The 27,026-nt window shown below is 44.3% G+C and overlaps 1 protein-coding gene across 1 annotated transcript in view; it reads right to left on the bottom strand.

The window, feature by feature from the left end:
- lrp1bb (low density lipoprotein receptor-related protein 1Bb) overlaps nucleotides 1–27,026 on the bottom strand; it is a gene marked incomplete at its 5' end in the record, with an annotated part of 421,412 nt that overhangs the window by 51,039 nt on the left and 343,347 nt on the right. Inside the window, 14 exons of the mRNA XM_083638437.1 lie at nucleotides 218–337; nucleotides 2,036–2,155; nucleotides 3,149–3,265; nucleotides 3,593–3,686; nucleotides 3,971–4,119; nucleotides 4,256–4,444; nucleotides 12,169–12,368; nucleotides 13,209–13,390; nucleotides 16,070–16,192; nucleotides 20,498–20,583; nucleotides 20,667–20,850; nucleotides 23,535–23,722; nucleotides 23,907–24,047; nucleotides 26,333–26,455. Of these exons, the coding sequence (XP_083494563.1) occupies nucleotides 218–337; nucleotides 2,036–2,155; nucleotides 3,149–3,265; nucleotides 3,593–3,686; nucleotides 3,971–4,119; nucleotides 4,256–4,444; nucleotides 12,169–12,368; nucleotides 13,209–13,390; nucleotides 16,070–16,192; nucleotides 20,498–20,583; nucleotides 20,667–20,850; nucleotides 23,535–23,722; nucleotides 23,907–24,047; nucleotides 26,333–26,455 (2,016 nt within the window). The remainder of the gene's footprint in view (nucleotides 1–217; nucleotides 338–2,035; nucleotides 2,156–3,148; nucleotides 3,266–3,592; nucleotides 3,687–3,970; nucleotides 4,120–4,255; nucleotides 4,445–12,168; nucleotides 12,369–13,208; nucleotides 13,391–16,069; nucleotides 16,193–20,497; nucleotides 20,584–20,666; nucleotides 20,851–23,534; nucleotides 23,723–23,906; nucleotides 24,048–26,332; nucleotides 26,456–27,026) is intronic.

The raw sequence follows: 27,026 nt of genomic DNA, 5'->3' as shown, positions 1-27,026 counted from the left end.
AATGAATGCCGGATAACCATACTCTACTCATACAATCAACTCTTTGTGACTATGGAGAGCTGTCCTTCAGTCTCAACACAAGCAGAGAGGGATGGAGAATAAGGCAAGACAGGGAGCGAGTCGGACCGGAATGAAGCCAAGTGTCAAATGTAATCATTTCCTACTCAGACTCAAGTGTATTGGTGTGATTTATGATGAAGTGGCTTCCGCAACTCACCGCAATTAGCCTCGTCCGAGCCATCTGCACAGTCGGGGTCCTCGTCACACACCCACAGCTTGGAGATGCAGTGCATGGAAGCCTTGCACTGGAACTGCTCCGGGGAACAAGTGCTTTCCGCTGTGAGCAGAGAGACACGGAGGAGGGGACAAGACAATGCAACTGATGATCAACTGCTATGACATTTGGATTCGTACAGTTAAAGTGACGTTGAACTTTGGTAGTAACATAGTTACTAGGTGAAAAAAAAAGTGTTAGGGTTAGGGTTAGTGTGTGTGTGTGTGTCGATTCCTAGGCTCGCCTGCTGCGCGCCCTCGCCCGCCTTGCAGCTCGCATACGCAGCTCGGCTGCTGCGTGGCCTCGCCTGGCGCGCAAAATGTTATTGCCCTTAAGTTTACATGGTGTGTGTGTGTGTGCCCCTTAAGTTTACATCCATCAGTCTTATGACATCACTGATGACATCGTCAGTGACTTATGACATCACCGATGACATCGTCAGTGACTTATGACATCACTGACGACATCAGTGATGTCACAATGCTGATGTTGTTACTGATGGCATCCTCAGTGATGTCACAACGCACAATTGCTCAAGTGACATCACTGATGACATCACTTATGACATCATCAGTGATTTATGACATTACTTATGACATCATCAGTGGGACAAAAATTGAAACAGAACAGAGAAACATTGCCCACATTGCCAAATTTAGATATTTTCCTCTGGCCGGATTTCGGTGTTACACTTGTTCAAACTGAAATATTTAACAAACATAAAGAAAGTGATTGACTTCAAAACAGTTCAGCAGCATGGCTTTTTCTTTTGTCAGAATCTGCTTTGTTCGCATTTGTTTATGTGCTACAAGTGTGATTTTCACACTGTTCCTCCATATAATGACAGTGAATGGAGAGGGGGGAAAACACAATTCTCCAATCTCCTCTAGCGGAACAACAGATAACAGAGAGTAACATACCTTGGGGTTATATCATTATCATACATCATCACCCAAGGTACCAACGTTCAAAATCACTTCTACTTGAAGTTTGCTACAAGAGGGAAATACATTGACATGAGAACCGATGGGGAATTTCTCTGAATTTCTTCCAAACCGTCAGCATCCCTTTAGAGTATAGTTTTGTTGCACATAAGACCAAGTAGCAGGAATGAAACAACCGTTTGTTGCAAAACATCAGATAGCATTTTAATTCGAGCATTGCAGTTTACTTTCGAAAAGTTAATTCAAAAGCCACATCCAGTGATGCTGGAGACGGGGCGAAGTAATTAGTTTCACCTTAATTAAATTAACCTTAATTAAAGATTAGACAAATCTCGCGTCTCTCCGTCTCTTTTTCTCTTCCCCTCTCACCCTCTCTCGTAATCACACGCAAGACAAAAATGATGTGGCATGTGAAACACTTGTCGGAGATGTCATATTGTGATCGTTAAGAGTTACTGTAGATGAGATTCTGTTCTCATCCTCTCTCCCTGTGATTCAATGATATCTAATCCCCTTTCATAGGAACAGGCTATAACCAGGCTCGGCTCTGGAATACTTAATCACGGCGGCACATTGTCAATGGTGCCGCATAGTCTGACTCTGAAATGGATTTGACAAGTCAAATAAAGACTTTTAAGGTGATTTATCTTAACCCATTAGATTGCATCTGAAAAAACACGTCACATAATAACTTCCATCTTGGGCTTTGTTGAGTCGCTGAAACAGAGCCATCACAAAGGGGATAAGTCGATAAGCTTCCGAGTGTAAAAGTGCAGTAAAGACAATGGGGTCTGACAGTGATAGGGGAGAACCTTACGGCAGTCTGTCTCGTCCTCGCCGTCGCCGCAGTCATCCTGGCCGTTGCAACGCAGGTTGAGCGGGATGCATTTCTGCTTCCTGGTGCACTTGAACTGGCCGGACAGACAGATGTATGTCTCTGGACAGGAGCAGAGGGAGGGCAGGAGAATTAAACAGTCCAAAAGAAACATCCACAAGTTGTCTGACCTGCTCAAGAGCGTCTGATGAAAGAAAACGGTCGATAATGTAAGCTCTATGTGAACTGCACTGAGCATTTGAAGGCTTTTAGTATTGTAGGATGGAGGATGATCGAGATGATTATCCTGTTGCTTGATTGAAATAAACCATTTTCTGCTTGGTCCACTGCGTACAGTATGTATGGAGCCACTAATTTCATAATTTTATTATGCTTATTCATACCTGTTTATTTAGCTATTATTGTGAGAGGGAATAGTATTGCCGCCACTTGTGTTGGACTATGCGCAGGGGTGAACAAACTCTTTTGAATGGGGGCCAGATTCGAGCATGTGAAAATACCAGGGGGCAGCTGCTTCTCGCATCATATGGGTTATAAAAATAAAAATAAAAATATAAAATCACATACAATACAATTGTATACCCACGCATACCACGCAGAACATTTTTTACAAGCACATAAGCTCTGTATGTAACTGGTGGCACCGCAGTGGAGTGTATGTATGTTTCTGAATCTGAGTTTGTTCGTTTTTGTGTTGTTCTGAAAAATTTAAATAGCAAAAAAAAAAAATAATAATAATAATCTGCAACATTTTCAGGAAAAACATCAATTTTCATCGTCTCTCACAGATTTCTACAACACAATAATAATTCAACCTACAGTATATTCACTTAATGAAAATGTTCACATTTGCTGTTCTAAACACCCGGTGTCGAGTTGGTTCTTCCTGGGAAAAGTCCTCTAGTGCACGTGATCGCAAGTGATGTCTTCCGTTTGCAGTTTGTTTGGAATGACTTGAAGAAGAACTGGGTAGTTAGTATGAGCAGCAATAGTCATGTAGCCTACAGGAAGGAGAACCTATAGGATGTACAGTGCAGTGCAATGACATACAAAAACAAAAAAACAAAAACAAAACAATATAGTTGCCATCCTTACCACAGTTAGCTTCATCTGAGTTGTCACCACAGTCATTCTCTCCATCACAGATGAAAGGAGGAAGAGCACAAAGGCCGGTACCACACTGAAAACGCCCGGGCTGACATTTGAACTCCGCTGTGTCGAGGAAAACAACCAGTTATTTCTGAGAATTCATACAGTATCTCAATACTAATGCACTTCAAACTACTACTACAACTGCTTAAGTGTATGTGTGAAAGAGGAGGAGAAGCAGCAAATACCACCAAGTGTTTAACACCTAAACAACAATCTGGTCTTTTTAGGTCATCAAAGTGAAAGTTCTATAAGCAGCAAAGACAGAGATTTCAGCCCTTTCAGGTTACAGTGCAATTTGAATATCCCTTGGAGCACACTAAAATAGGACTTGACTTCATTTGGTATTCCACCATTATAAGGACAACCTTGGAATAACACGGAACTCACGGCAGTCGGCAGGTTCGTCCGATCCATCCCCGCAGTCATCCACCGTGTCGCACTTCCACCAGAATGGGATGCACTCATCCGTCCCACAGCGAAACTATCGGGGGCCAAACGGAACACAAGCAACAGGAAATTCAGAGTCTGCATGAAAACTAGATTTTGTGTTTTAACTGCAAGCGCTCTTCAAAAGTGAAAGTAGAAAGCGCTATGCCACCGCCTTCACGGGAGCAATACCATGGGAGCATAGGGTGCGAGAGCGGATCAACGAAGAGAAGAAGGCAATGAAACTAATGACTCTCGCTTTTAGGGGGAGAAGAGGGGGAGAGAACTGATCCGGATGGGGGGGAAATACAACTGGGAGGGAAGAGGAATGTGGCTAACCTGACTGGACGTGCAGTTGGAGAGGCAGGTCTTGTTGTCGGCAGCCAGGTAGAAATTAGTGGGACAGGCGCACTTGTGTTCCCCACCGGGGGAGAGGAGACACAGGTGGCTGCATCCGCCATTCCCAACCTGACACTGATGCTTGGGCACTGCACAGAGAGGCAGAGAGGAGCGTGTAAGTGGGTGACCCAACTGTATTACACACACCATTTCCCTCCTAATACTGTAAAGGAGATCTGTAACCATGGCTCGGCGTGGGTGTGCAGTGCCAGATGGACTTTGTACCTTCGGGCTGGCGCAGGGAATGGTAGATCTTGATGGATTTGATGGCCTGCCAGGAGTTGAGGAGCTCGATCCCTTGGGCCCCGGTCGTCTTGTGGGCCCGTCGCAGCGATTTTGACTTCCCGTCCGTCCAGTAGACAAAGTCCTCGAACAAGGTCAGTGCCATCACCCCTTGGATGTGATCGTAGGACACTGGAAGAGGGACAAATGGCCACGGGCGGCCCAGGGGAGCTTTTAATTCAATTTGAATCAATTTGACTCAATTCACGAGCCAGATTTCGCCCCGTAATTGCACAATAGTGGCTGTTACACCTTGCTTTGGAAATTTGCATTAATTCAGTTAAAAATTTCCAGTCAAATCCAGGACGGAACAATTTTGTCAGGGCATTTGGGGTAATTTTATATGTTGATTTAATTTACCATCACCGTCGTAAAATTGTGGGGCGATGCCTGGAAAGCTTTAGATTTCAAACATGGCCAATTTAAACATCGTGGACAATTTTCACATAATAACAGCATTAATAAACTAGAGTCGATCTTGCGATGGGATCACACCAGCCACGATGGCCGCGACTTAAAATGAATGTGGGCCAGGGGCGTAAGTGTGGGGGGGCAATGCGGGCCGGCCGGCCCCCTTGCTCGGATCACGCCTATTTTTGAACTCGGCCTTGATTTTGATGTACTGTAAACTACACACCTGTAAAATTTAATCACTGCATTATGTGCAGTGCATTATGATGCTGTTGCATTTGCAAAATCTGTCCACAGACAGACAAACAGACCTGGCAAGTACCGTAATTTCCGCACTATAAGCCGCACCGGAGTATAAGCCGCAGCAGCAAAATTGCCTGTTTGTTACATATATAAGCCGCACCGGACTATAAGCCGCAGGTGTTTTTTTTTTTTTTTTTATACTTTGTTTTTATTCAGTTTTTCCATTTGCAAGTGCAAAAGAACAGACATACAGGTACAGTGCACATAACAAAGACAGACATCAGTGGAAGGAACTGTTACAAATTCAAATAAAATAAAATAATAACAGGTCTTGAAGGAGCACATCCATCTTCTTCACATCTAGTTTACAGAGTTGTTGTGGGTTGCATATGAGACAATAATCACATCCCATGGGAATTATCACATGGAGAGAATGGGAGAGGAAAAATAAAACAAAACAAAACCAAAAACACAGTATACAGAGTGATTGGATCACCTGTAGGTTACCCCTCACAGAGGTCCTTTGAACTACCCAGATACAGAGACCATCTCATCCAGTGGTTGACAAATTTGTCCATGCATAATCTCAAAGAAAAGGTCAGACTTTCCATTTTGTAAATTTCCTTTACCAGCCCTATCCACTCTGATCTCGTTGGAGGTTCTACATTCAACCACTTCCTCGTTATAGCTTTTTTACTGGCTGCGAGCAGTATGTGGAGAAGGTATCTATCATGTGAATTGAGCTTGTGTGGTATATTGCATAAGTAAATTGTACTAAAATCGTGGTTAAGCCTTAGGCCCATTATTGTGTTTATCTCAGCTACTACTCCCAGCCAGTATGGTTGAATTACAGCACAGTCCCAAAAAGTATGAAAGTGGTCGGCCATGGTGTTGTTACATTTCCTCCAGCAGTGACCATGATCTGTGTTGCCAATCTGTCTCTGTTTTATCTTTGGGGTGATAAAAAACCTGATCAAATTTTTCCATACAAATTCTCTCCATTGACCCGAACTTGACGTGTGTACCTGTGTTTTACATATATTAAACCACTCCTCCTCTGTAAGAGACATATTCGCTTCTTTCTCCCATTTTGATTTAACATACATTGTGGAGTGAGTCTTGGAAGATTGTAAACATGAGTAGATTCTGGCAACCAGTTTTTTCTGAGGGTTGGACTTATAAGCTTCAATGAGTAACTCAATCAAGTTCATTTCAGTTTCCTGGGTAATTCTAACATTTCTGTCAAAGTGGTGCCTGACCTGAAAGTATCTGTAAAGATCCTGTTTTTCTAAACCATACTTGTCTGAGAGCTGTTGGAAGCTGTCCAGTCCACTGCTGGAGGAAATGGAACAGTATGCCGTAATACCCCTAGTAGTCCATTGCCCAAACCTCCCATCCAACTGAGCAGGTTTAAAATCTCTATCATGAAACACCCATCTGAGCATTCGTGCATTCCTATCTAATTTTAGTTTGCGGCATTCTTTAAACCAAGTATCCAAGGGAGTTTTTGTCCAATCATTCAGATTCATCGAGTGAGTTAAATAAAGAGTTCTATCTCCTATCAGTGCTTGAATCGGTATAGGTAACTGACTCTGATCCAAGTCTTTCCATTTTGCGCTATAAAGTGGGTTGCACCAATTAATCAAATATCTCAGTTGAGCCGCCTTATAATAGTCTTCTAGACATGGGAGAGATAATCCCCCTTTTTCTTTGGACAACTGTAAGGTGTTAAATTTAATCCTGGGCTTTTGACCTCTCCATATGAATGCCGAGATCATTCTCCTCCAGTCGTTAAACTGGTGAGGGGGTATTTCTATTGGGAGTGATTGGAAAAGGAAGAGCAGTCGTGGTAGAATGTTCATTTTGACTGTATCTATTCGATTATGCATGTCCAGTGGTAATAGGGCCCATCTTTTTAAATCAATGCAGATCTCCTTTGTAATAGGGGGGAAATTAACTTTGTAGATGGTGGACAGGTCTTTTGGTATTACGACCCCTAAGTATTTAATGGTGTTGTTTTCCCATTTAAAATGACATAGTCTCTGTATTTCTATGTGTGGAGAGTAATTGTATGTGAATGTTTGTGTTTTTTGCATGTTCAATTTGTACCCTGAGTATCGACCAAAATCTTTTAGACGGGACATTAGTTTAGGTAGACTTGTGTCTGGGTTGGTGAGGGTCAACAGAACGTCGTCCGCATATAAGCATATTTTGTATTCCTTTCCTCCGACCAATATCCCTGTTATTTCCACATCTTCTCTAATTGCTTGTGCGAGGGGTTCGATAAATAGTGCGAAGAGGGCGGGGCTTAAGGGACACCCCTGGCGACACCCCCTTTCAAGCATGACAGTTCTGGCAAGACTGCCGTTTATTTTAACCCTGGCGGAGGGAGAGTGGTATAGACACTTCAGACATTCAATTACGTCACTGTTGAAGCCAAAACGTTGCAATACTAAATACAGGTAATCCCATCTGACTGAGTCAAACGCCTTTTCGGCATCAAGGCTGAGAACAATAGATTTTTCAATACCATTGCTCATATGTTCAACCAGGTGTAAAGTGCGTCTCACATTATCTTGTGTCTGTCTGTTTTTAACGAATCCAGTCTGGTCTTCATCAATTAGATTTGGAATTATGTTCTCAAGCCTTTTCATTAGTATTGAGGCATATAGTCTATAATCTATATTTAGTACTGATATCGGCCTATAGGAGCTACATTCTGTCTTGTCTTTGCCAGTTTTAGGAATTACCGATATCATTGCTTGTTTCCAAGAGATGGGTATCTCTCCCCCCTTAAGCGTGTAGTTGAAGCACGTCAAGAGTGTAGGTGTTATTAAGTCACTAAATGTCTTATACCACTCCGCCGGATATCCGTCCATTCCTGCCATTTTGCTTGTTTTGAGTCTTGCAATGGCATTTTCTATCTCCATTTGTGTTATCATGCGTGTCATTGTTTCATTTCCTTCGATCCCGATTGATGGTAAGTCAAGTGAATCAAGAAATTTAGTAATGGATGAGGGATTAGCGCCTTCGGGTTGTGTGTACAGGTCTTTATAATATTTTTCAAAAGATTGTTGTATTTCTTCTAATTTGTAACACATCGTGCCAGTATGGGGGTCTTTAACTTTGTAAATGGATCTCTCGGCCTGTTGTCTACGTATCCGCCAAGCTAATAATTTCTTTGCTCTTGGACCGTTCTCGTAATACCTTTGTTTAATAAATTTCACCTTAATTTCCACCTGTTTGTCATATATTTCGTTTATTTTTTGTTTAGTTATAATTATTTGCCTCAGCAAGAGGGGGTCATTGAGTTCCATATGTCTGGTTTCTAAATTTTTTAGTTCCTCCAGTAAGTCCTTTAAATGTTTTTGTTTTTCCTTTTTCTTTATAGATGACCACATTATAATTTTTCCTCTGATTACTGCTTTAGCAGCATCCCATAAAGTACTAGGAGAAATTCCCTCAGTAGTGTTCTGATCCAAGTAGTTTTTAAATTCCACCTTAATGAACTCCTTGAACAGAGGGTCATTAATGAGGCTAGTATTGAGTCTCCATGTCGTTTCTTTAGCTTTGTTGTCCAAATGTAGGGTTAAATATACACCTGCATGGTCCGATATGTCCTTAACTCCTATATCACAGTCTATGATTCTATGTCTCTCTGTGTTGAATATGAAAAAATAGTCCAGTCTTGAATGAACAGCATGGGGGTGGGAGAAAAAAGTGTACTGCTTTTCCATTGGATGGAGTTCCCTCCATATGTCAATCATCCCGGCCTCTCTGAGTAGTTTTTTAACTGTCAATGTCTCAGTGTTTGTCTTTTTCATCAAGTTAGTCGAATCAAGGGTGGGTTGTAGTTGGACATTCCAGTCCCCTCCACAGATCAGGACACCGGCGGACTCTGCAGTTATTATGTCAAATATTTTTTTAATAAACATTTTGTCATTTCCGGGAGGTCTGTAGACATTAAGGAGTGTTACTTGTTTATGATCGAGGAATCCTTTTACCAGAACATACCGTCCCTCCATGTCCACAACCTGCGATGAGAGCTGGAAAGTCACTTTATTTGAGATTAATATTGCTACACCTCTGGCATGTCCCTTTCTATAGGAAGAATAAAATGTGTTTTTAAATCCCAAGTTTTTCAGTTTCTCATGCTCTTTAGAAGAGAGGTGAGTCTCTTGCCAGAAAATAATATGTTGTTGTTCCCTCTTCATTTTAGTTATTAATTTACTTCTTTTGATGGGATTATGCAACCCATTAACGTTTAGAGTGATCACTCTATATTCCTGATGTGACATTTGTTCTCAAAAACCTTTTGTAAAACCATAATGAGCTCCCTCATAGACCACAACACAATAACGTCTGTCTGTGCAACAAAACAAAACATTAAATTGACAAATATAACAAATAGCGACTTCCAAAAAAAAGAAACAAATAGCTTCTAAGTAGAGAGGGGGAGCCTTCAGCTAGTGGAGGGCCCCTCTGGGTGCAAACTGATATAATCCTCTAATGAGTATATTCAGCACACACCAAATAGTGGGTTCTAGCCTACTGTAGCCTATTTGGACTCTCAGACAAAATGGCCCAGTCATTGAGATGAATTAAACAGTATGTGAACTAAGGTTACTGAAGCTGTATTTTTCCCCACATTAGGAACATTGTAAAACAGTAAAAGACACAGCTACTTTTCTGATTTGAGCAGTATCTATATTGAGAAAATGATGCTGTAGCTGTATCCTACCCCATGTTAGGAACCATAAACATTGTAAAGAAATTAAAATAGCTTCATTATAAATTTAACAGTATCTGTAACAAAAAAGTGATGCTCTAGTTAATATTTCCCATGTAAGTAACAAAAAACCAGTGAAAAGAACTTAAAATAGCTTCATTATCGTTTGAGCTGTATCTATAACGAAAACGTTATGCTCTATAGACTTTATGCAACGCCAGCCCTTTTTAAACAGATCCATTAGGTGTACCTGTAGCATAGTCTATGTCCGTCCGGACCCATCAAACACTCCCGTGGGAAGTCCGTACGTCATCAAAGATTATAGTCACTGGTAAACCCTTTACTCACGGAGCCTTCAATTATCGTTTCGGCGGAATCTCTGGAGTAAACCCGTAGCTCGCTCGGAATGGAGGCGTTGGTCCTGGTATTTTGTTTTTGGTCCCCTCTTCTCCCAGGAGCTTTTCTTCAGCGTCTGCAAAGGTGTGGGACCGGTAGAGCTGCCTCCGCTGCTGCTCTCGCCACCGTCTGTGATCAGTCCCCTCTTCTTCAGATCCTCCATCGCATCGCTTGCCGTGTTGTAGGTGATGGGACCCTCGTCAAAAAAGACTCGAAGCTTTGCGGGGGGTGGGGTTTGGAATCGTAGACCCTTCTCTTTTAGGACTTTTCTGATGGGATTATATTCCTTTCTTTTCTTTTGAGTTTCTGTCGGGTAGTCTTGGTCGAAGAAGACGCGTTTGCCATTGAAGTGGGTCTCCTTCTTCTTCCAGGCCGTGTGTAGTACAAGCTCTTTGATTCTATATTCCAGGAAGTATATGACCATGGATCTCGGGTTGGCGTCCTGTGGTGGTTTAGGTCCAAGTGATCTGTGGCAGCGTTGTATTCCAAGGGCTGTATCTGGGAGCGACAACTCCGTTTTAATAAAGTTCTCCAGAAACGCCTGTACGTTATTTCCCTCCGCTCCCTCGGGGATTGCGTGTATGCGTAAGTTGTTTCTACGCGAACGGGCCTCGATGTCTGTCAGTTTAGCCTGCATGTCTTCTTGGATTTGCAGAGTATGGCAGATCACTTCCTTAGCTGCGGCGCTCCAGTTTTCAGCCTCATCCACTCGGTGTTCAACTTCTTCCACCCTGCCCGTTGTGTCTTTCATCTCCGTTACGATGTCACTTAATTTCTGGTTCACTTGTTCTCTGAGGTTTCCCAACTCTTCCCTCATATCCTTTTTAATCGTGTCACGAAAATTGGCTAATTCCATCTTCACGTCAGCGCGAACAGCCTTAATTTCAGCGTGTATGGCAGCAAGCACGCTGTCTAGAGGAGGTGGCTGTCCGCCATTTTCTCCGCTGTTTTCCGCTGGCTTTTCTTTCACGGGTTCTTGCATCGAATCTCCATCCTTCTCGTTTGTTTGAGGTATATTACTCCTTGTCACCATATGCTTGTCCCCCTTGTTCGTCATATTTTCGAATAACTAATCACTTAATTGTCTTAAACTGGGGGAATTTTCAGACCCTGAGAGCGCACGTTTATGCTGCTGGCTGCTTCGTCGCCATACCCGGAAGTCCCAAGCCGCAGGTGTTTTAATGTTTTTTTTTTTTTTTTTTTTTTTTTAATGTTTAATTACCATATGTAAGGGTTCATGCACAGAGGGGATTGTCGGGAAAGAGATGGCTGTTTGAGGAAGCTCCCATTTATTAACATTTCAACAAAACAACATAACACAACACCACCTGTGTTTTTTTTTACAGTGCACACAGTGTCCGCGGTGTGGTGAAAAGAGGGCAAGAGAGGAAATTAAAACAGAAGTGGATTTATAGTTAGAAAGAGTGCTAAAAAAGAGAGATTTCCGTTTTTTTTTTGGAAAAAATCTATAGATAAGCCGCACCGTTATATAAGCCGCAGGGCCAAAAAACGGGGGAAAAGCCGCGGCTTATAGTCCGAAATTTACGGTAGTTCCCACTTCAACTAGGACCACATTTTGTCATGACGAGACACACACACACACAGACAGACACAGACAGACACAGACACACACACACACACACACACACAGACTTGCATGTGCGAGCGTGTTTGTGTGCTTGTACATGTGCACGCGTACTACACTGTATGTGTTTTTGCTGAGTGCGCATCGCCCGTGTGATTTATTAGGTGCTTATTCCCCATACCTATTAATGTCACACACACACAAGGTGAAAACAATACCAGCCATCACTGGTTCGACTGGTAATGCAGTAGTAACACTAGCCATTCATAAGCCCACACAATTCTATCATTAGTGTTTAACCCATCGATGGGATGTCTATTAGATCTTTATGAATAATTCATGAAGCAGATTTTAGGGCCAGTAGAGCTTATTGAGGTGTGAAGGTTCTGTCTTTAAAAATAATATATGTAAAAAAAAGTTGACTTGGCGTGTTGGCTGCCCTCAAAATCATTCAACTGGTGTCTGTCAACACTGACAACAATGTATTCTCACCTTTGTGTCTTTGGGTGCCGTCCATATTGGCAAACAGGATGTGGTTATCGTCTGCCCAGTACAGCCTCTTGTTGGTGTAATCGATAGTGAGAGCAGTGGGGCTATAGATTTCTGTGTCGATGAGAACCACCTGCCCTCGGCCGTCCATGCCGATACGCCCAATGTGAGGGGCCTCGCAGCAGTCCACCCAGAACAGGTACCTAGGCAAAGTATTATACGGCTGAGAAAGCTACGCCAAATGGAGAGCAAACGTTACAGAGATGAGAATCAATGACCTATCTTCCACACAAATTGAACATTCTCCAAACCAGAGCTGGATCAAAAGACTTTCCAGGTTCAGCATTTGAAGGAGCAACACCAGTTCTGCCCTCCAGCTGTGAAATTAAACCATGGCCGCCAATTCATATGGATTGGTCATTAAGAGAAAACCACACAATACAAAGGGGGCATGGTGGTGCAGTGGTAAGCGCTGTCGCCTCACAGCTAGAAGGTCCTGGGTTCAATTCCCACCTGGGACGCTGTGAGCGCTGAAGGAGTGCGTGCCCGTCCGCATGTCCTCGAGTGCCTGCCGCCCGGGTGGGGTCGTCAAAAGGGCCTTTCTGTGTGGAGTTTGCATGTTCTCCCCATGCCCCCCAGGGGTTTCCTTCATATAGTAACCCCACACCAAAACATGCAATATCCTGGTCGCTGATGTGGTGCCTCCTCTGGTCGTTAGGGGCGCCTGTTCGGAGGGAGGGGAACTCGTTGGAATAGCGTGATCCTCCCACGTGCTATGTCCTACCGGTGAAGCTTCCCCTGTCAGGTGAAAAGAAGCGGCTGGCTACTGCCCATGTCTCGGAGGAAGCATGGAGCCAGTTTCGGCTCTCCCCAGATTGGCAGAGGATGGAGCAGCAACCAGGATAAATAAATTAAAGTTGGCACTAACGGGGGATAAAAATGGGATAAAAAATCGGGGGGAAAATAAAAAATAAATAAAGAGAGAAAACTACACGTCAAAGTAATTCAGATAAAACACCGATTGAGCAAGGAGAATGACTTACCCAGTCTGAGGGTCCAGGGCTAGGTCAGTGGGATTCCTGAGGCCAGAGCTGATCAGGACAGTGGGGTACAGACCATTGGCTTTGGACACTTCAAGCGTGTTCCTCTCCACATCGCACCAGTACAGATTCTTGCCTATCCAGTCCACTGCTAAGGCACTGGGCACCGCTGTTCTGTGGACTATCTGGTAATGCAGGGAGAGTAAAATCTATTTCAGAAGGATTGCAAACAAGCTACTTATTGGTCCGCTTACCGGGGCAGCAGTCACAAAAAAATAGGCTCTATAAAATAGCGGAAAGGGGAAGCAGAGAGCTCTCACACTGACCCTGTTTCAAGGTACCGCAACCAGTGGCAATTTTGGCATTAAAATATTGGTGGGACAACAAAATATTTCCACAAGAAAATCTGATGCAATCATTCCATACAGTAGCCTACATTAGCAGAAGGTGATGCGTTTTTTTTTTTTTTTTTTTACTATTGAGTGTTGTTCGGTAATATTCACCATTTTCATCCCAAAATGGATCACCCACAAATTGTGGGTTGATGAACTTGGCGATTTTGACATATTCTCATTACAAAATATATAGAAATAGGAAAATTAGGATCTTTTAAAGACTCCTCCCCCCTTTCCCCCATTTTTTTTACCCAATGTGTTTATCTTCTAAAACACAGACATCTTGGTTCCAATAAGGAGACTGCGCAATCCGAAAGTATTGACTTAGTGTTGCTCATCAGCAACAACATGAACTCATTTGAACAAAAAGTCCCTGAAAGGTTATTTGACTGTTACACATTGTAGGCTGCTCTCTCTGTGTGTGAGCATTTGCTAATCGCCTTAAATGTAAAATGTAGCAGAGAGGCAGACAATATGAGAGGAGAGAGGAGGAGAAATGCAAAGCAGTGGCAACAGCATCCTGATTATTAATGCTCTCATTAATCTCATTGCTCTCATCTTAATGAAGGATTTTGTTTAAAAAAAAAAGTGAGTGGAAAAAAAATAATGATCTCTAGAAACTATCCAGGAAATCTATCAATATCCCCAAGATGGCTTAACCTTTAAGTTATCAAAGCCAGTTGTTTTGGAATAAACAATAATTGTGCCAGCTGGCAGATGAAACCGGTGTCTTCAAAACACTATTTCAAACCCCCGGCACCCCGTGCAATCTGTCATTAAGGGACATGATGTGCTTTGAGGAGATCTCTGTCATCGTTTGCAAGAAAATACATGTAAATTGCCTTGCCAATAGAATAGGCTGTCCCCTAAGCAGCAATCTGGACTAAAGTAGGCTTAAACGTCTCCAAAATGTCACAGATTGAGCGCTTGCCCTCCCATCAGGCAAAAATTATCTTTTTAGGAGTTAATATTCATTGCATAGAGTCCGCCTCTGGCATTACTCCATTGCATTTCTCTATATTGATCCAACAGACTGCTTGATGTGGAAATGAAGGTTAACTTGTGAGAAATGTCAACATTTGAATGTGGTTCATCAAAACAGAAAGAGCAGATGGAACCACAGTAGGCTATATCTGATACATACAGTACCATGACTGAAAGCATTTTCACCTCCGGCTGACAATATGTTTTGCTTTTGGCTGTCGAGGCAAAACATGCGGGTCTGAAAGTGCACTTCAATATAGCTGTGTGGTGGAAAATAAAACATCTACCACAGTGTTTCCTATGCTTGGCTAAAACTTTTTCCATTAACTATTCAAAGCTGTTGAGGTGGTCTGTCTTTCATTCATTTGATTCTGAGCATTTAAATTAAAATAACAATCTATCCATCTATTCTAAACCGCAGCAACAGGCCCCAAAAATGGCTGAACAGACAAAGGAAAGACCACCAACTACAGAAACAAACGTCATTAAAAGAAAAGCCAAGGAAAAAGACGCCACAGTACTGACACGCTAATTGATTGACATGTGATCTCTAGGAAGTGCAGTGCAGAAACATCACAGCAATGAGAAAATAAAAATAAACACGGATCATGGCGATAACAAATAGGAAAATATACTTTTTCATTGTCGTTTTTTCTGCTACTGTAGGTAACAAGTGTCAATTGAAGTGAAAATAAAATCCCCCAATAATGAAAGCATATTAATGACCTCTTTGTCAGTGTTGGATGGAAATCCTGCTGTATCTTGGCATCAAAGGGGCCTATAGAAATCCTTCCTGCTCCAGTCTATACTTCCTCATATGGTGGCTGTGTACCAGTGGCATTGGATCTGATTGGCTGTTAATTAAACCCAATGTGAGAACCTCTCCTCTCCGTACCTCTCGTGCTCTCGCTGCAGACAGAGAGTGTATGGGAGTAATTGAGCTGAATGAGCCTTTTACCTCCACACACCAATGCTAATGGCATGTGGCACGGGGTGCCCAGCAGGTGTTGTGTTGACGTCCCAGTGACCCGGACACACCTCGCTGATTACACCAGAGAGTGCCATCGTGCTATTAAGCCTGTCACTTTCATCTGAAAGCCATTGGTGATATTGCCACCATTAATTGACACACTGTAAAGCTAACAGGCTGTTTGTTGGCTGCGGGCGGTCAAAGCCAATCATGTCTCTGAAAAGGGTGAAGGATGTCCATCAACAGTTGAACACTGACAGTAAAAATGAGCCACTGAAGCGTCACTCTTGTACTTGTACCAAAACCACAGAGGACATCTTCAATGAGTAAAATCTGTTAACAACTTACATCTTCATAATGTGATTATAGGAGTTCAAAAATAGCATGAAACAGGAGTTGGATAGCAGCATGATCCCAGTGGAGAGGGAGCAGGTAAAGTAATGTCCCATGCCCTCCTGGGGAAAGTGGCACAAGGCAGCATATGGTGAGGCCATAGTGGCTAAACCCCCACGTACCTTCAGGTCGCTCCCGTTGAGGCGCATTCTGTTGATCTTGCGACCACCCGGCTTGGTCGAGTCCACCCAATAGATGAATTCCTTCCTGTAGTCAAAGTCTATGTGGATGATGTTGTTAAGACCCTGAGGATCACAGCGGGAGATAAACATAAAGGCACTAAATGCAATATTCATCAGCCCTACTATATGCCCACAAAACACTATTATATATCTAGCGAGACAGGCAAGTTATAATGTTCAGAGGAGTGAAAGAAGCCACGCCCCCTCTCTGTGTTGTGAAAACAGGCTCTGTTGATTCAAGCCTGCTGCAGCGTCGGTCCGAGGCTCCTGCTTCGTTTCTGTGGATTTATGAATGGACAGAAAGTGACCCGGCGAGGCTTGACAGCATATACTGGATCAAGCCATGACTGTGATTGGGAACATAAAGTGGCCATGGCTGTAAAAATAAGGTTAGTCTCTGTTTGTATCTGTTTGGGACCGCGTGTCTTTGTTTACAGTGCGGTAAGTCGGCTGTGTGGCTTTGCGCTGCGTGTCTCGATGGCAGAGTGTCTGCTTTGCAGAGTGTAGATAGCAGACGCTATATCAGAGCAATGCGAGTGTTTTTGTTGGCATGGGAAGCCGTGCCTATGTGTTTTATAGACTGTGTTTACGTTTTGACGTTACAGTGAAAATGTATGATAATAAACTAAGCTCTAAAGTTACGTTAGCCATGATAAAACAAGTGGTCTAGGTTCAAACCCACTTTGAGAAATGAAAAATCAATGTCAAAGATATAGTAGAATGGCGTCAGGCTGTTGGGGGCACATGGATGAGTGCCTCATGAGCACTCACATAGTCCTAGACTGTAATGTGCTGTAGCGGGAGCATTGGCATTCATCCATTCATTATACATTACACATACATGCACTGTGCATCTATGTGTTCTGGCTGTTGGCATTTCCATTTATAAGTGAATGAGCACGCCAACAACAAGACAGCACGTCAAGTCAGCATCCAACTGCACCGAAAGCTTAACTCCTACTGTCCCTCCTGTGATATTTACAAGCAATATTGATTTGTTGGAGGTGTCCCCATAGGTTCCATTGCCTTCAGCTATATAAAGCAAGTGGAGAGCCGCTGAAGAGCACATTGAAGCCCTATCAAAGCAGGTGGAATGAGGTACTTCCCTTCTCTGTCATGCTCACAAGACCCCACTGTCAGCCAGAGGGAGGGGCTACCCAAACGAGCTCCACTGCCCCCGCTGTCTCGCGCTATGGGAGGGGCTACCCAAACGAGCTCCACTGCCCCTGCTGTCTCGCGCTATGGGCGCCAAGAAAAGGTGTCAGGGAATCTGACAGGCGGAATGAGATGTCTTCATCAGTTCATCAACACCTTCACAGACAGGCGCCAAAGTGTCCTGGGGGAACGGCCCCCTCCCTTGCTGCTATTCCGAAGACCAGCTATCGAGGGAATGTGCCCACAAGTAGATATCACATTATTTTTTCTCCATAGCCAATTCTGAAAATCATGATATATTTTAAGCAGGCGGCCGAGTTGTGCCTGCGGGTAGATTCCCTGCCTACCAAGATGAGGGTCGCAGGTTACAAGCCCCTGTGTTTCCTCCGGCTTGGTCGGGCGTCCATACAGGCACAATTGTCCGTGTCTGCGGGAAGCCGGATTAAGGGTATGTGGCCTGTTCGGGGGGGAGGGGAACTGGGGGGAATAGCGTGATCTTCCCACGCGCTACGCTATGCCGGTGAAACGCTTCACTGTCAGATGAAAAGAAGCGGCTGGCGAGACAGCGCGGGGGGGGGGAGGGGGGGGGGGGTAGTTGGGGGTTGTCAGAAAGAACTAAAAAAAGATAATATCATGAAAAATGTTAAGCTGTACACGCGAGTACAGTACACGACTGTGTATGTAACATTTTTAAAGCAGGAATGAACTTAACCTATAGAACATTACAGGTACCGGTATGTTGTTGGCTTGGTGACATGCTCCTCAGGAGGACATTTTTCAGATAAGCTGTGGTAGTAAGCCGAGAACTGCATTTTAAAACTAAAATCTAACTGTGTGTCGCAGATGGGCACAGAGCAGTCCTGACAGCGGGGCTTTTACACAGTTCTCTGTGTCTGTCAATGCTGGGCTCGCGGCTTTTTGCCTACACGATGTGCGCGCAGCTCCAATGTTGACAGCTGTATAAGGGGTCTATACAACTGTTCGCATCGCATCCCATAATAGTATGATGATACTTGGGATGCCATTGCGAACATAGATGTGAACAGGTTAGCTAAAAGTTTAGCGTCGCCAGCGAGGGCCCCCACCGTTACGGTCGGGGTACGTTTCGAAATCCCTCCAGGCCTGAACAATTTTCTAGGGGAAACACTGCAGCAGAAAGGATCTCTGCACACCTGGGAATATGACAGGTGCGTCGGGGAAAAAACATGTAACTATAAAGAAAAGCTCCCGCACACTGTCTCACCTTTTTAGGAGAATTTATTGAATAAACGTTTCGGTCACTAGGACCTTCATCAGTATTATGGGCGACATCGCCTTGACTCCATCTATATATACATATAGGGGATGCCCCCATGAACCAATCATCCAATCACAACAAAGGATCTTACCTGGTTGAGCACCTAGGGGAACACTGTAAACGTATGTAAAAGCAGTGGCAATGTATAATAAAAACGGATTGGCTCATTTGAGATTTACATCAAATCATGAAGGTATGATCTGAACAGGGTACAGTATGTAATGGTGTGGTAAAGTGATATGAGGTCAGTGCAGTATCCGCCTGGACCACTTAGCCGCCCCATATGCATATCTCCCACTCTAGCTTCCATTAAGGCTAGCATGCAGTGATTAAAGTGAATTGTGGCTGGTGAGAACCCCAATACAGTCAGCAGCAGCATACAGTGAGTGGAGAGGATACAGTCAGCAGCAGCATACAGTGAGTGGAGAGGATACAGTCAGCAGCAGCATACGTATGAGTGGAGAGGATACAGTCAGCAGCAGCATACGTATGAGTGGAGAGGATAGCACGGCTTTAAAAGGAGACTCTCCAGGGGGACCCGCCGGTTGATTTAAATCTCAGGCGGTGATTTATGATAATCAACAGTCAGATTCGAGCCGTGGCCGGGCCAGCCACCATGAGACCAGGAAATGATTGAAATGGCTTTTCCACGGGGTCCTCCATATGGTGGGAGTCTGGGAAATCAGGAAGGGCAGCGGACAATCTCATAAACAGAGATGAGTGCTATCTGTGAGGTGTGCCAGGATTCCAATAGCAGGATAGTCTATAGAGGTCTGTGTGCTATTTCCAATTGATGTTGAACTCCCTTTGCCTTACAAAAAAAGCTCCTAGGGGGTGGAGTACTGTTCAGTTATTTTTTACAGTGCATAAATAGTTTTACATATGTTGAAGATGTAATCTAGATTTTTTTCTCTTTTTTTTGCAGATTTCCCCCTGTTTTCTCCCCAATTTTACTTGGACAATTCCCCCTGCTTTTCCCGGTTGCTGCTCCACCCGCTCTACCGATCTGGGGAGAGCTGTAGACTAGCACATGCTTCCTCCGATACATGTGCAGTCGCCAGCCGCTTACTTTAACCTGACAGCGAGGAGGACGTAGCGCGTGGGAGGATGACACTATTCCCCCCAGTTCCTCCCCCCCCCCCCCCCCCCCCCCCCCCCCCAACAGGCGGCCCGACCAACCAGAGAAGGCACTTAATCCGGCTTCCCACCCGCAGACACGGACAATTGTGTCTGTAGGAACGTCTGACCAAGCTGGAGGTAACACGGGGGCTCGAACCTGCAACTCTCGTGTTGGTAGGCAAGGAATCTACCACTGCACTCCCCGGATGCCCGAAGATGTACTATATCCTAAGACATTGCACAGCAGCAAATGGCATGATTTACAAACATTCCTACAAAAGAAAATGCGACAATGCGTTCACAACGTGATGTGGCACCAGTTACATCATGTTACATCATCATGTTGCATCATCAGTTACATCATTATAAAGCAACAGCTTTATACAACGCCACCGCATGGTACCCACACATTTAGCAGGTCTACATAACGACGCAGCCAGCCCACTGAAACCTGATGAGATCAGAGGGTTTCCAAAGTGGCCTGTGGTCCTTGTTATGCGACTCATAGCACCACACATCTTAACTGTTGCTACATTAAGGCTTGGCCATTCCGTGACCCTGTCTAACTCATTAGAAAGACTTAACAGCCAACACTAAATCAGTGGTGGAGTTCACCGCATCACATTTAGACTGTACTGCCGGTGTGGAAATGACAGGCTGGGGATGGGAGGCATGAGAGATTCAATTAAAAGGGGGAAAAAGAGACAACATGCTAATGTGATTGACAGATGGCAGATGCCTCCTAGCTAAGAGTCGATCCACCGACACCATTAGGCAATGATGCAGAAGTCTCTCACCTGTTTCAAGATGGTGTAATTTGAGCCATCCACACTTAGCTTCCTGATTTGATGGTGGTCTGCCATAATGAGGAAGGGCTCTTCGACTGAAAGGAAGGACACAAGGCATATAAGATAACCACCGGGACTTGGCACCTCATGCTGGGGAGGGTCAGAAGACAAAGCTGACCTGAGAGAGCCTTGCATGTGTTGGGGTCGCGCTCCAGGGCTTCGTAGCCGTCCACGCACAGGCACTTGAAGGAGCCGTAGGTGTTGATGCAGCGCTGGCTGCAGGGGAGGGTGGTCGAGCACTCGTCCATGTCCACACAAGTCTTCCCGTCATCCTTCAGCCGGAAACCAGGCCAACACTTACACTGAGCACACACAAAAACAGTCCTTCAGCCGGAGACCAGGCCAACACTTACACTGAGCACACACACAAAAACAGTCCTTCAGCCGGAGACCAGGCCAACACTTACACTGAGCACACACAAAAACAGTCCTTCAGTCGGAGACCAGGCCAACACTTACACTGAGCACACACACAAAAACAGTCCTTCAGCCGGAGACAAGGCCAACACTTACACTGAGCACACACAAAAACAGTCCTTCAGCCGGAGACCAGGCCAACACTTACACTGAGCACACACAAAAACAGTCCTTCAGCCAGAGACCAGGCCAACACTTACACTGAGCACACACAAAAACAGTCCTTCAGCCAGAGACCAGGCCAACACTTACACTGAGCACACACAAAAACAGTCCTTCAGCTGGAAACCAGGCCAACACTTACACTGAGCACACACACAAAAACAGTCCTTCAGCTGGAAACCAGGCCAACACTTACACTGAGCACACACACAAAAACAGTCCTTTAGCTGGAAACCAGGCCAACACTTACACTGAGCACACACACAAAAACAGTCCTTCAGCCGGAGACCAGGCCAACACTTACACTGAGCACACACACAAAAACAATCCTTCAGCTGGAAACCAGGCCAACACTTACACTGAGCACACACACAAAAACAGTCTTTCAGCCGGAGACCAGGCCAACACTTACACTGAGCACACACACAAAAACAGTCCTTCAGCTGGAAACCAGGCCAACACTTACACTGAGCACACACAAAAATAGTCCTTCAGCCGCAAACCAGGCCAACACTTACACTGAGCACACACAAAAACAGTCCTTCAGCCGGAGACCAGGCCAACACTTACACTGAGCACACACAAAAACAGTCCTTCAGCCGGAGACCAGGCCAACACTTACACTGAGCACACACACAAAAACAGTCCTTCAGCCGGAGACCAGGCCAACACTTACACTGAGCACACACAAAAACAGTCCTTCAGCCAGAGACCAGGCCAACACTTACACTGAGCACACACAAAAACAGTCCTTCAGCCGGAGACCAGGCCAACACTTACACTGAGCACACACAAAACCAGTCAATGGAGATATGATGATGAATATGTGGACACAGATTCAGAAAGGGAGCCTCAATGTGATTATAAGATATAACCACACACCTGTGACCACATAACCGCTCATTTAAATATTAATTATGTAAAATGTATACATGGAAATGACCACTTATACTGCTAATTATATGTCCCTCAGCTATCTGTTTAGTTCAAGAGCTACACTGCTTGGTGGGAGATACAAATGTGATTATTATTGTTGAATAATTCTCAGTTAAACATAAATGATTTATTGAACAAATTATGTACATTTTTTTAATGCCTTTTTATGGGCGTTCTATATTAAAAGTAATAAGACGGGAGGCACTGTGCTTTTTCCGTGATTTTGGAACAACCTGCAGTAATAGATAATAGATTTGTGGCTGTCACAGCTTCTATTAAAGTCTATGGATGTAACGCAGGTCAGCAGAGAATGTATCACTCACCTGAGCGACCAACTGTATATTATGATGACATCAAAGTCCTGATGTAGACATACCATGCCACAAAAATTACACTGCATTTCAGTGACACCCCCCCCCCCCCCCCAATAACTCAAAGTGCTTGAATCAGCTGCACTGGACCTGGTTCAAATCCCTTTCTTAGCCAAAGTTATAACCTTGAGGCCTTTTCTGCTGACCCCCCGTTCAGGCTGTATTGAGGTGCTCTCGAGCCGGCTGTCATGACAGGGATGAGATGTTTTTTTTCTACTTTCAGCCTCTCTTCCCATTCAGTGAGCACTGACTGACAAAACGAGTGGTAAGAGGAAACCCCCGGGCTGACGGCACAGAGTACTACTACAGTCTGCCAATTTTCAATGGCCACCAGATCACTACAGGGTGACGCAGGCTTGACCTGGATTCCATCTTGACATCGGGGGCCATCGTTGCCAGGCATGGCGCAACGGTCTGGCACTACCAGGGCGGATCTCAGCATTTGGACGTGCTGCGGAATAGCCTTACCAAGGCCATTAAACTCCCCTTACAGCCATCAAGGTTATTTCAGATATGAAAGACTAACTGTACAGTACGTGTGTTCCCCACCCCTCTTTATCGGTTTAATGATGTGCAAAGTTGGGTTTGTTTCATTATCTCTCATTAATCATTCATGCCCACATGACTGGAGTTCCAGACTTTCCCGCTTGCTGACTTAGAAGTGTAAGTGCAAGCTTCAGAACTTTAGGTCCGTGAACTCAAAAAGTAAAGGCACAATATGAATAATACTATGTTAGGCATGCTGTCTGAAGTAGGATGGGTTTCATTCAACCCGAGGAAAGAGACTCTGATGTGCTATTATTATCCTAGACACTGTGACACAGATTTACTAAATAACACTGCATTCCACAATGGATTCTCAGCATTTATAGTGAAGTCTCTGTGGAGTCTGCTTTGGTTTCAGTACCAAACCACAGGGATTGGCTTAAAGTGACAATTTAACAAATTTATGCTGCCAATATCCATATTGTAATCCCTTTCCAACTGTTCTTTTAGTGCAGTTTGGCTTGGCCTGCAGGGCTTATGGACTAATTGTAGCAAGTGATTCTGGGGAGACATGGACAGAAGCAGTGGACCGTGACTAGTCCATTGGTTACTACCTTGTATCCCACAGGAAGGTCTTGACAGTCCTGTGTGCACCCACTGACTCGGCGGTTCAGGCACTCGTTCACATTGCAGTTCCTCTCGTCTGATTGGTCTCCGCAGTCGTCTCTGCCGTCACAGAGGCTCCGCTCCGACATGCAGCGTCCATTGGAGCACATGAAGAAGGAGCCGTTGCACAAACTCCCTGAAAGAGCAATACTGTACATCAGTCTCATTGGCACAGTAGCTGGAAGACGTTTTCACTTGCCGACAGATTATTTCCATTCAGGAACACTCCAGTAGTCTATACTGCCTTTTGTTTCCACCATGTCCGTCCCAGTTTCATGGCGGAGTGGTGACACTGACGAAGAGCCAGACAGCAGTCTTACCTGCGGCCAGACATTTGAGGTTCAGAGGCAGCTCGTCGGAGCGGTCCGGACAGTCTGCGTAGCCGTCACACTCCCACTGCGAGCTGAGGAGACAGCGACCGTCCCCGCAGCGAAACTCCCCCGGTCCACAGGAGCGATAGACTGAAGATAGAGAGATGGCCACTGTTTCATCTACTGACACTCCAGCTGTGCCAACGCACAGCTTCTAATCTTCAAGCTGAGGTTCCACAAAGCTGCACAAGGCAGGGTTTTTATGGCCATTATCCATTGTAGCACTCTTATGACTTATTACAAAGACCCCATGCAGGGATTACTCCTGTACTGGGCTCCCTGCACTGGCATTCCAGATGAGTTTTATGGTACTTTTAATTACTTATTACTTAAGTCGGGCTGGACCCCCAAAAAATCATATCTCAGTATTTTTATGCTGAATGGTGATCCACAATACAGTATATAGGCTATCTCTGTATTTTCTACAAAGTGGCTTAAATGTTCTTATAAGTCAAAGCCACATGTGAGATGTCACACACACTTTTATTAAAACAAAACTGTACTTGACCAAATACCTTCTTTTTTTTTATAATAATATATAAATATTTCAACAATATTGTAGGGATGACTATTGGTGCTTTCACAAAATATTTACACAATTTTGATAAATAATCATCAGGAATGTGGATATAATGACTATGTGGGTAAAGGCAAATAATGGAACAGCTAGAACAGTCTGGTAAGTTCAGAAAATGACATCACTTTACTGTAACGCAGCCTTTAAAACCAGGAAAAGACAACACTTATGTAATATCACGATATTACAATATTATCCTAAATCTAAGATATCTAGTCTCATTATTACCGATATAACTGCCCAGCCCTACTTATAAGGCAATAAACGGTATGGCCCCATAGTAGTGAATTATCGACCCCACACTCTAGGGGCCCTATTCTCCCACAGGCCTTCGGCACTAATACGGGCCTTAAACGCAAAAAAACGTGCCTTGCGCCTGTTTTGGGACGATATCAATATGGCTTTACGCTGCCAAATGCGCTTTAGGCCGAATGGGCGTGGCGCAGTCCCAGAATGGGCCAGAGTGGGTGTGTCGGCGCTAAATACCGGCGTACTGCTATCTTCCGACCTGGCGTACATTTAGCGCTTTGCGCTTTTGAAAACCAGGCCTATTCAGAGTGCGCCAGTTGCGCGGAGCGCTCCCCTCTGGCTCTCTCCCTCCCCTCTGGCTCTCTCCTCTGTCACCCTTCTCTGTGTCACTCTCTCCCTCTCTCCTCAGTCTGCCAGGCACAATACCGACTGTCTCTGACTCCCTCGCTCAGAGTCCCATAGAAAAAATAAGCTGTAAGTTCACTGCAATGTGAATGTCCCAACATGCATTGTGCTTCTCCATTTCGCTACTAAATAGCAACCAAATGAGCCGAAAACCTATATTAAGGGAGGATCTAAATAATGTGTAATGGTAAGACAACCTCCAATTGTAGAACATTTCAATATTGGACCAAATAAAACATCGAAATGAAAACACCACCCTATGTGAAACATATATGTCCTACTGGGGCTATAAATATCCCTTGTCGATTTAACGTGATTTAGATAAGTGACAGCGGAACGCGCTTCGGAAGCTTCTACTGTCATCTGCTATACTGTGATGTCCGCTCCAATAACTTGGCCCTACTCCACATTTAGTTTTACAATAAAAACACATTTATGCAATGACTTTACATAATGTAGGCTATATTTATGTGCATCATCCTTCCTGCAGCAGGCGAGAGAAAATGATATCTTTCTGGACAAACTTTCACCAATCTAATAGGCTATATTTTTCTAGCTGATGCATTTAGAACATTATTTCCACTTTGATCTTGCTATAGTGTAGCGTATTTACATGCTTGCAGTATTTAAACTGCAGTTAGATTGGTTTGAGAAGCATAATAATATGGAATAATAGCCTATAATGGAGACAGACAAGACTGGATGAAGGGAGGGGGGGGGGAGGCAGAGCGCTTGGCTTTCGTCTGGTTTTGCGGGACCAGTGGAATTGGAGCTAAAAAGGCAAGCGTGCGATTCGTTTATTGCACTTATCCAATGAACTGAAGGTGCATAATTTTACGCTTAAAAGGCGTGGTTGTAATGGTTGAGGCTGCGTCTAGCGCCAAGACCAAGATATCAAGTGCGCTGGTCCACGCCCACTGCGCCAGGCGCTCGGCGTAGAAACTAGGCCGATGCAACGATAGGGGGCTAGATCTTCAGACCAAAGACTTCTGACCACCTGCTGGTCCAAACTTAAAGTGAGTGCTTTCTTTACTTACAGCTATCTCTTTCTGCCATTTGGGGCCACCAAAGTGCAGAGTTGCCTATTGCAGCTTTAAAGGGACTGTATTCATGGTAAGAGTGAGAGTGATGGAGATCTACTTGCCACATTCCACCGACTCATCTGAGCCGTCTCCGCAGTCGTCATCGTGGTCGCAGACAAACCGCTGGGGGATGCAGGCCTTGTTGCGGCAGCGAAATGAGCTGTCATCACATGTGTTGTTGGGTGCTAATGTATGAGGAAAATGGGTTGAGGCGCTAATCTGTTAATCCACAGTGTAGTCATACTTGACATGCAATTATCTGTATGTAATATATGACATCAGTCAACCTAAAACAAGTCCACTCCTTTGAGTTGTTTTTCTCAAATGCTTTACAGTAGTTTGGTAAACTCAAATCAAACTAGAAACAATAAATGCACCCAATACCACCTACTGTATATAGGGAGACACCACATTAAACCGTAAAAAACACTAAAAATATTAAAACAGCTAAGAGGAACTTTCATTTTGTGTTGACTTTAGCAGCCCCTGTGGACAAAAGCGGTAGTGGTCTTCCTGGAACGAAGACTGCATTTCCTGAACCCCGAGGTTCCTCCCGCTGTCTCCACCCGTGGCAGGCCAGGCAGGGTTTCTCTGAGTCAGTGAGCCTCCGCCGCTGTTTTATTTACTGCATGTTAACGTTATTAGTTATTATTTGCCAGATGGAACAAAAATTACAACCAGGTTCACACGGAAGCTTTAGATTTAAACCTTTAAATTTCAACTGTTTTATAACCAATTAACAGTTCCTCGTAGCCG

Source organism: Poromitra crassiceps (assembly GCF_964638095.1).
Source record: "Poromitra crassiceps genome assembly, chromosome: 6".
NCBI lineage: Eukaryota > Metazoa > Chordata > Actinopteri > Beryciformes > Melamphaidae > Poromitra > Poromitra crassiceps.
The sequence above is the reverse complement of the archived record's forward strand: the minus strand, read 5'-3'. Positions and strand labels throughout refer to the sequence as shown.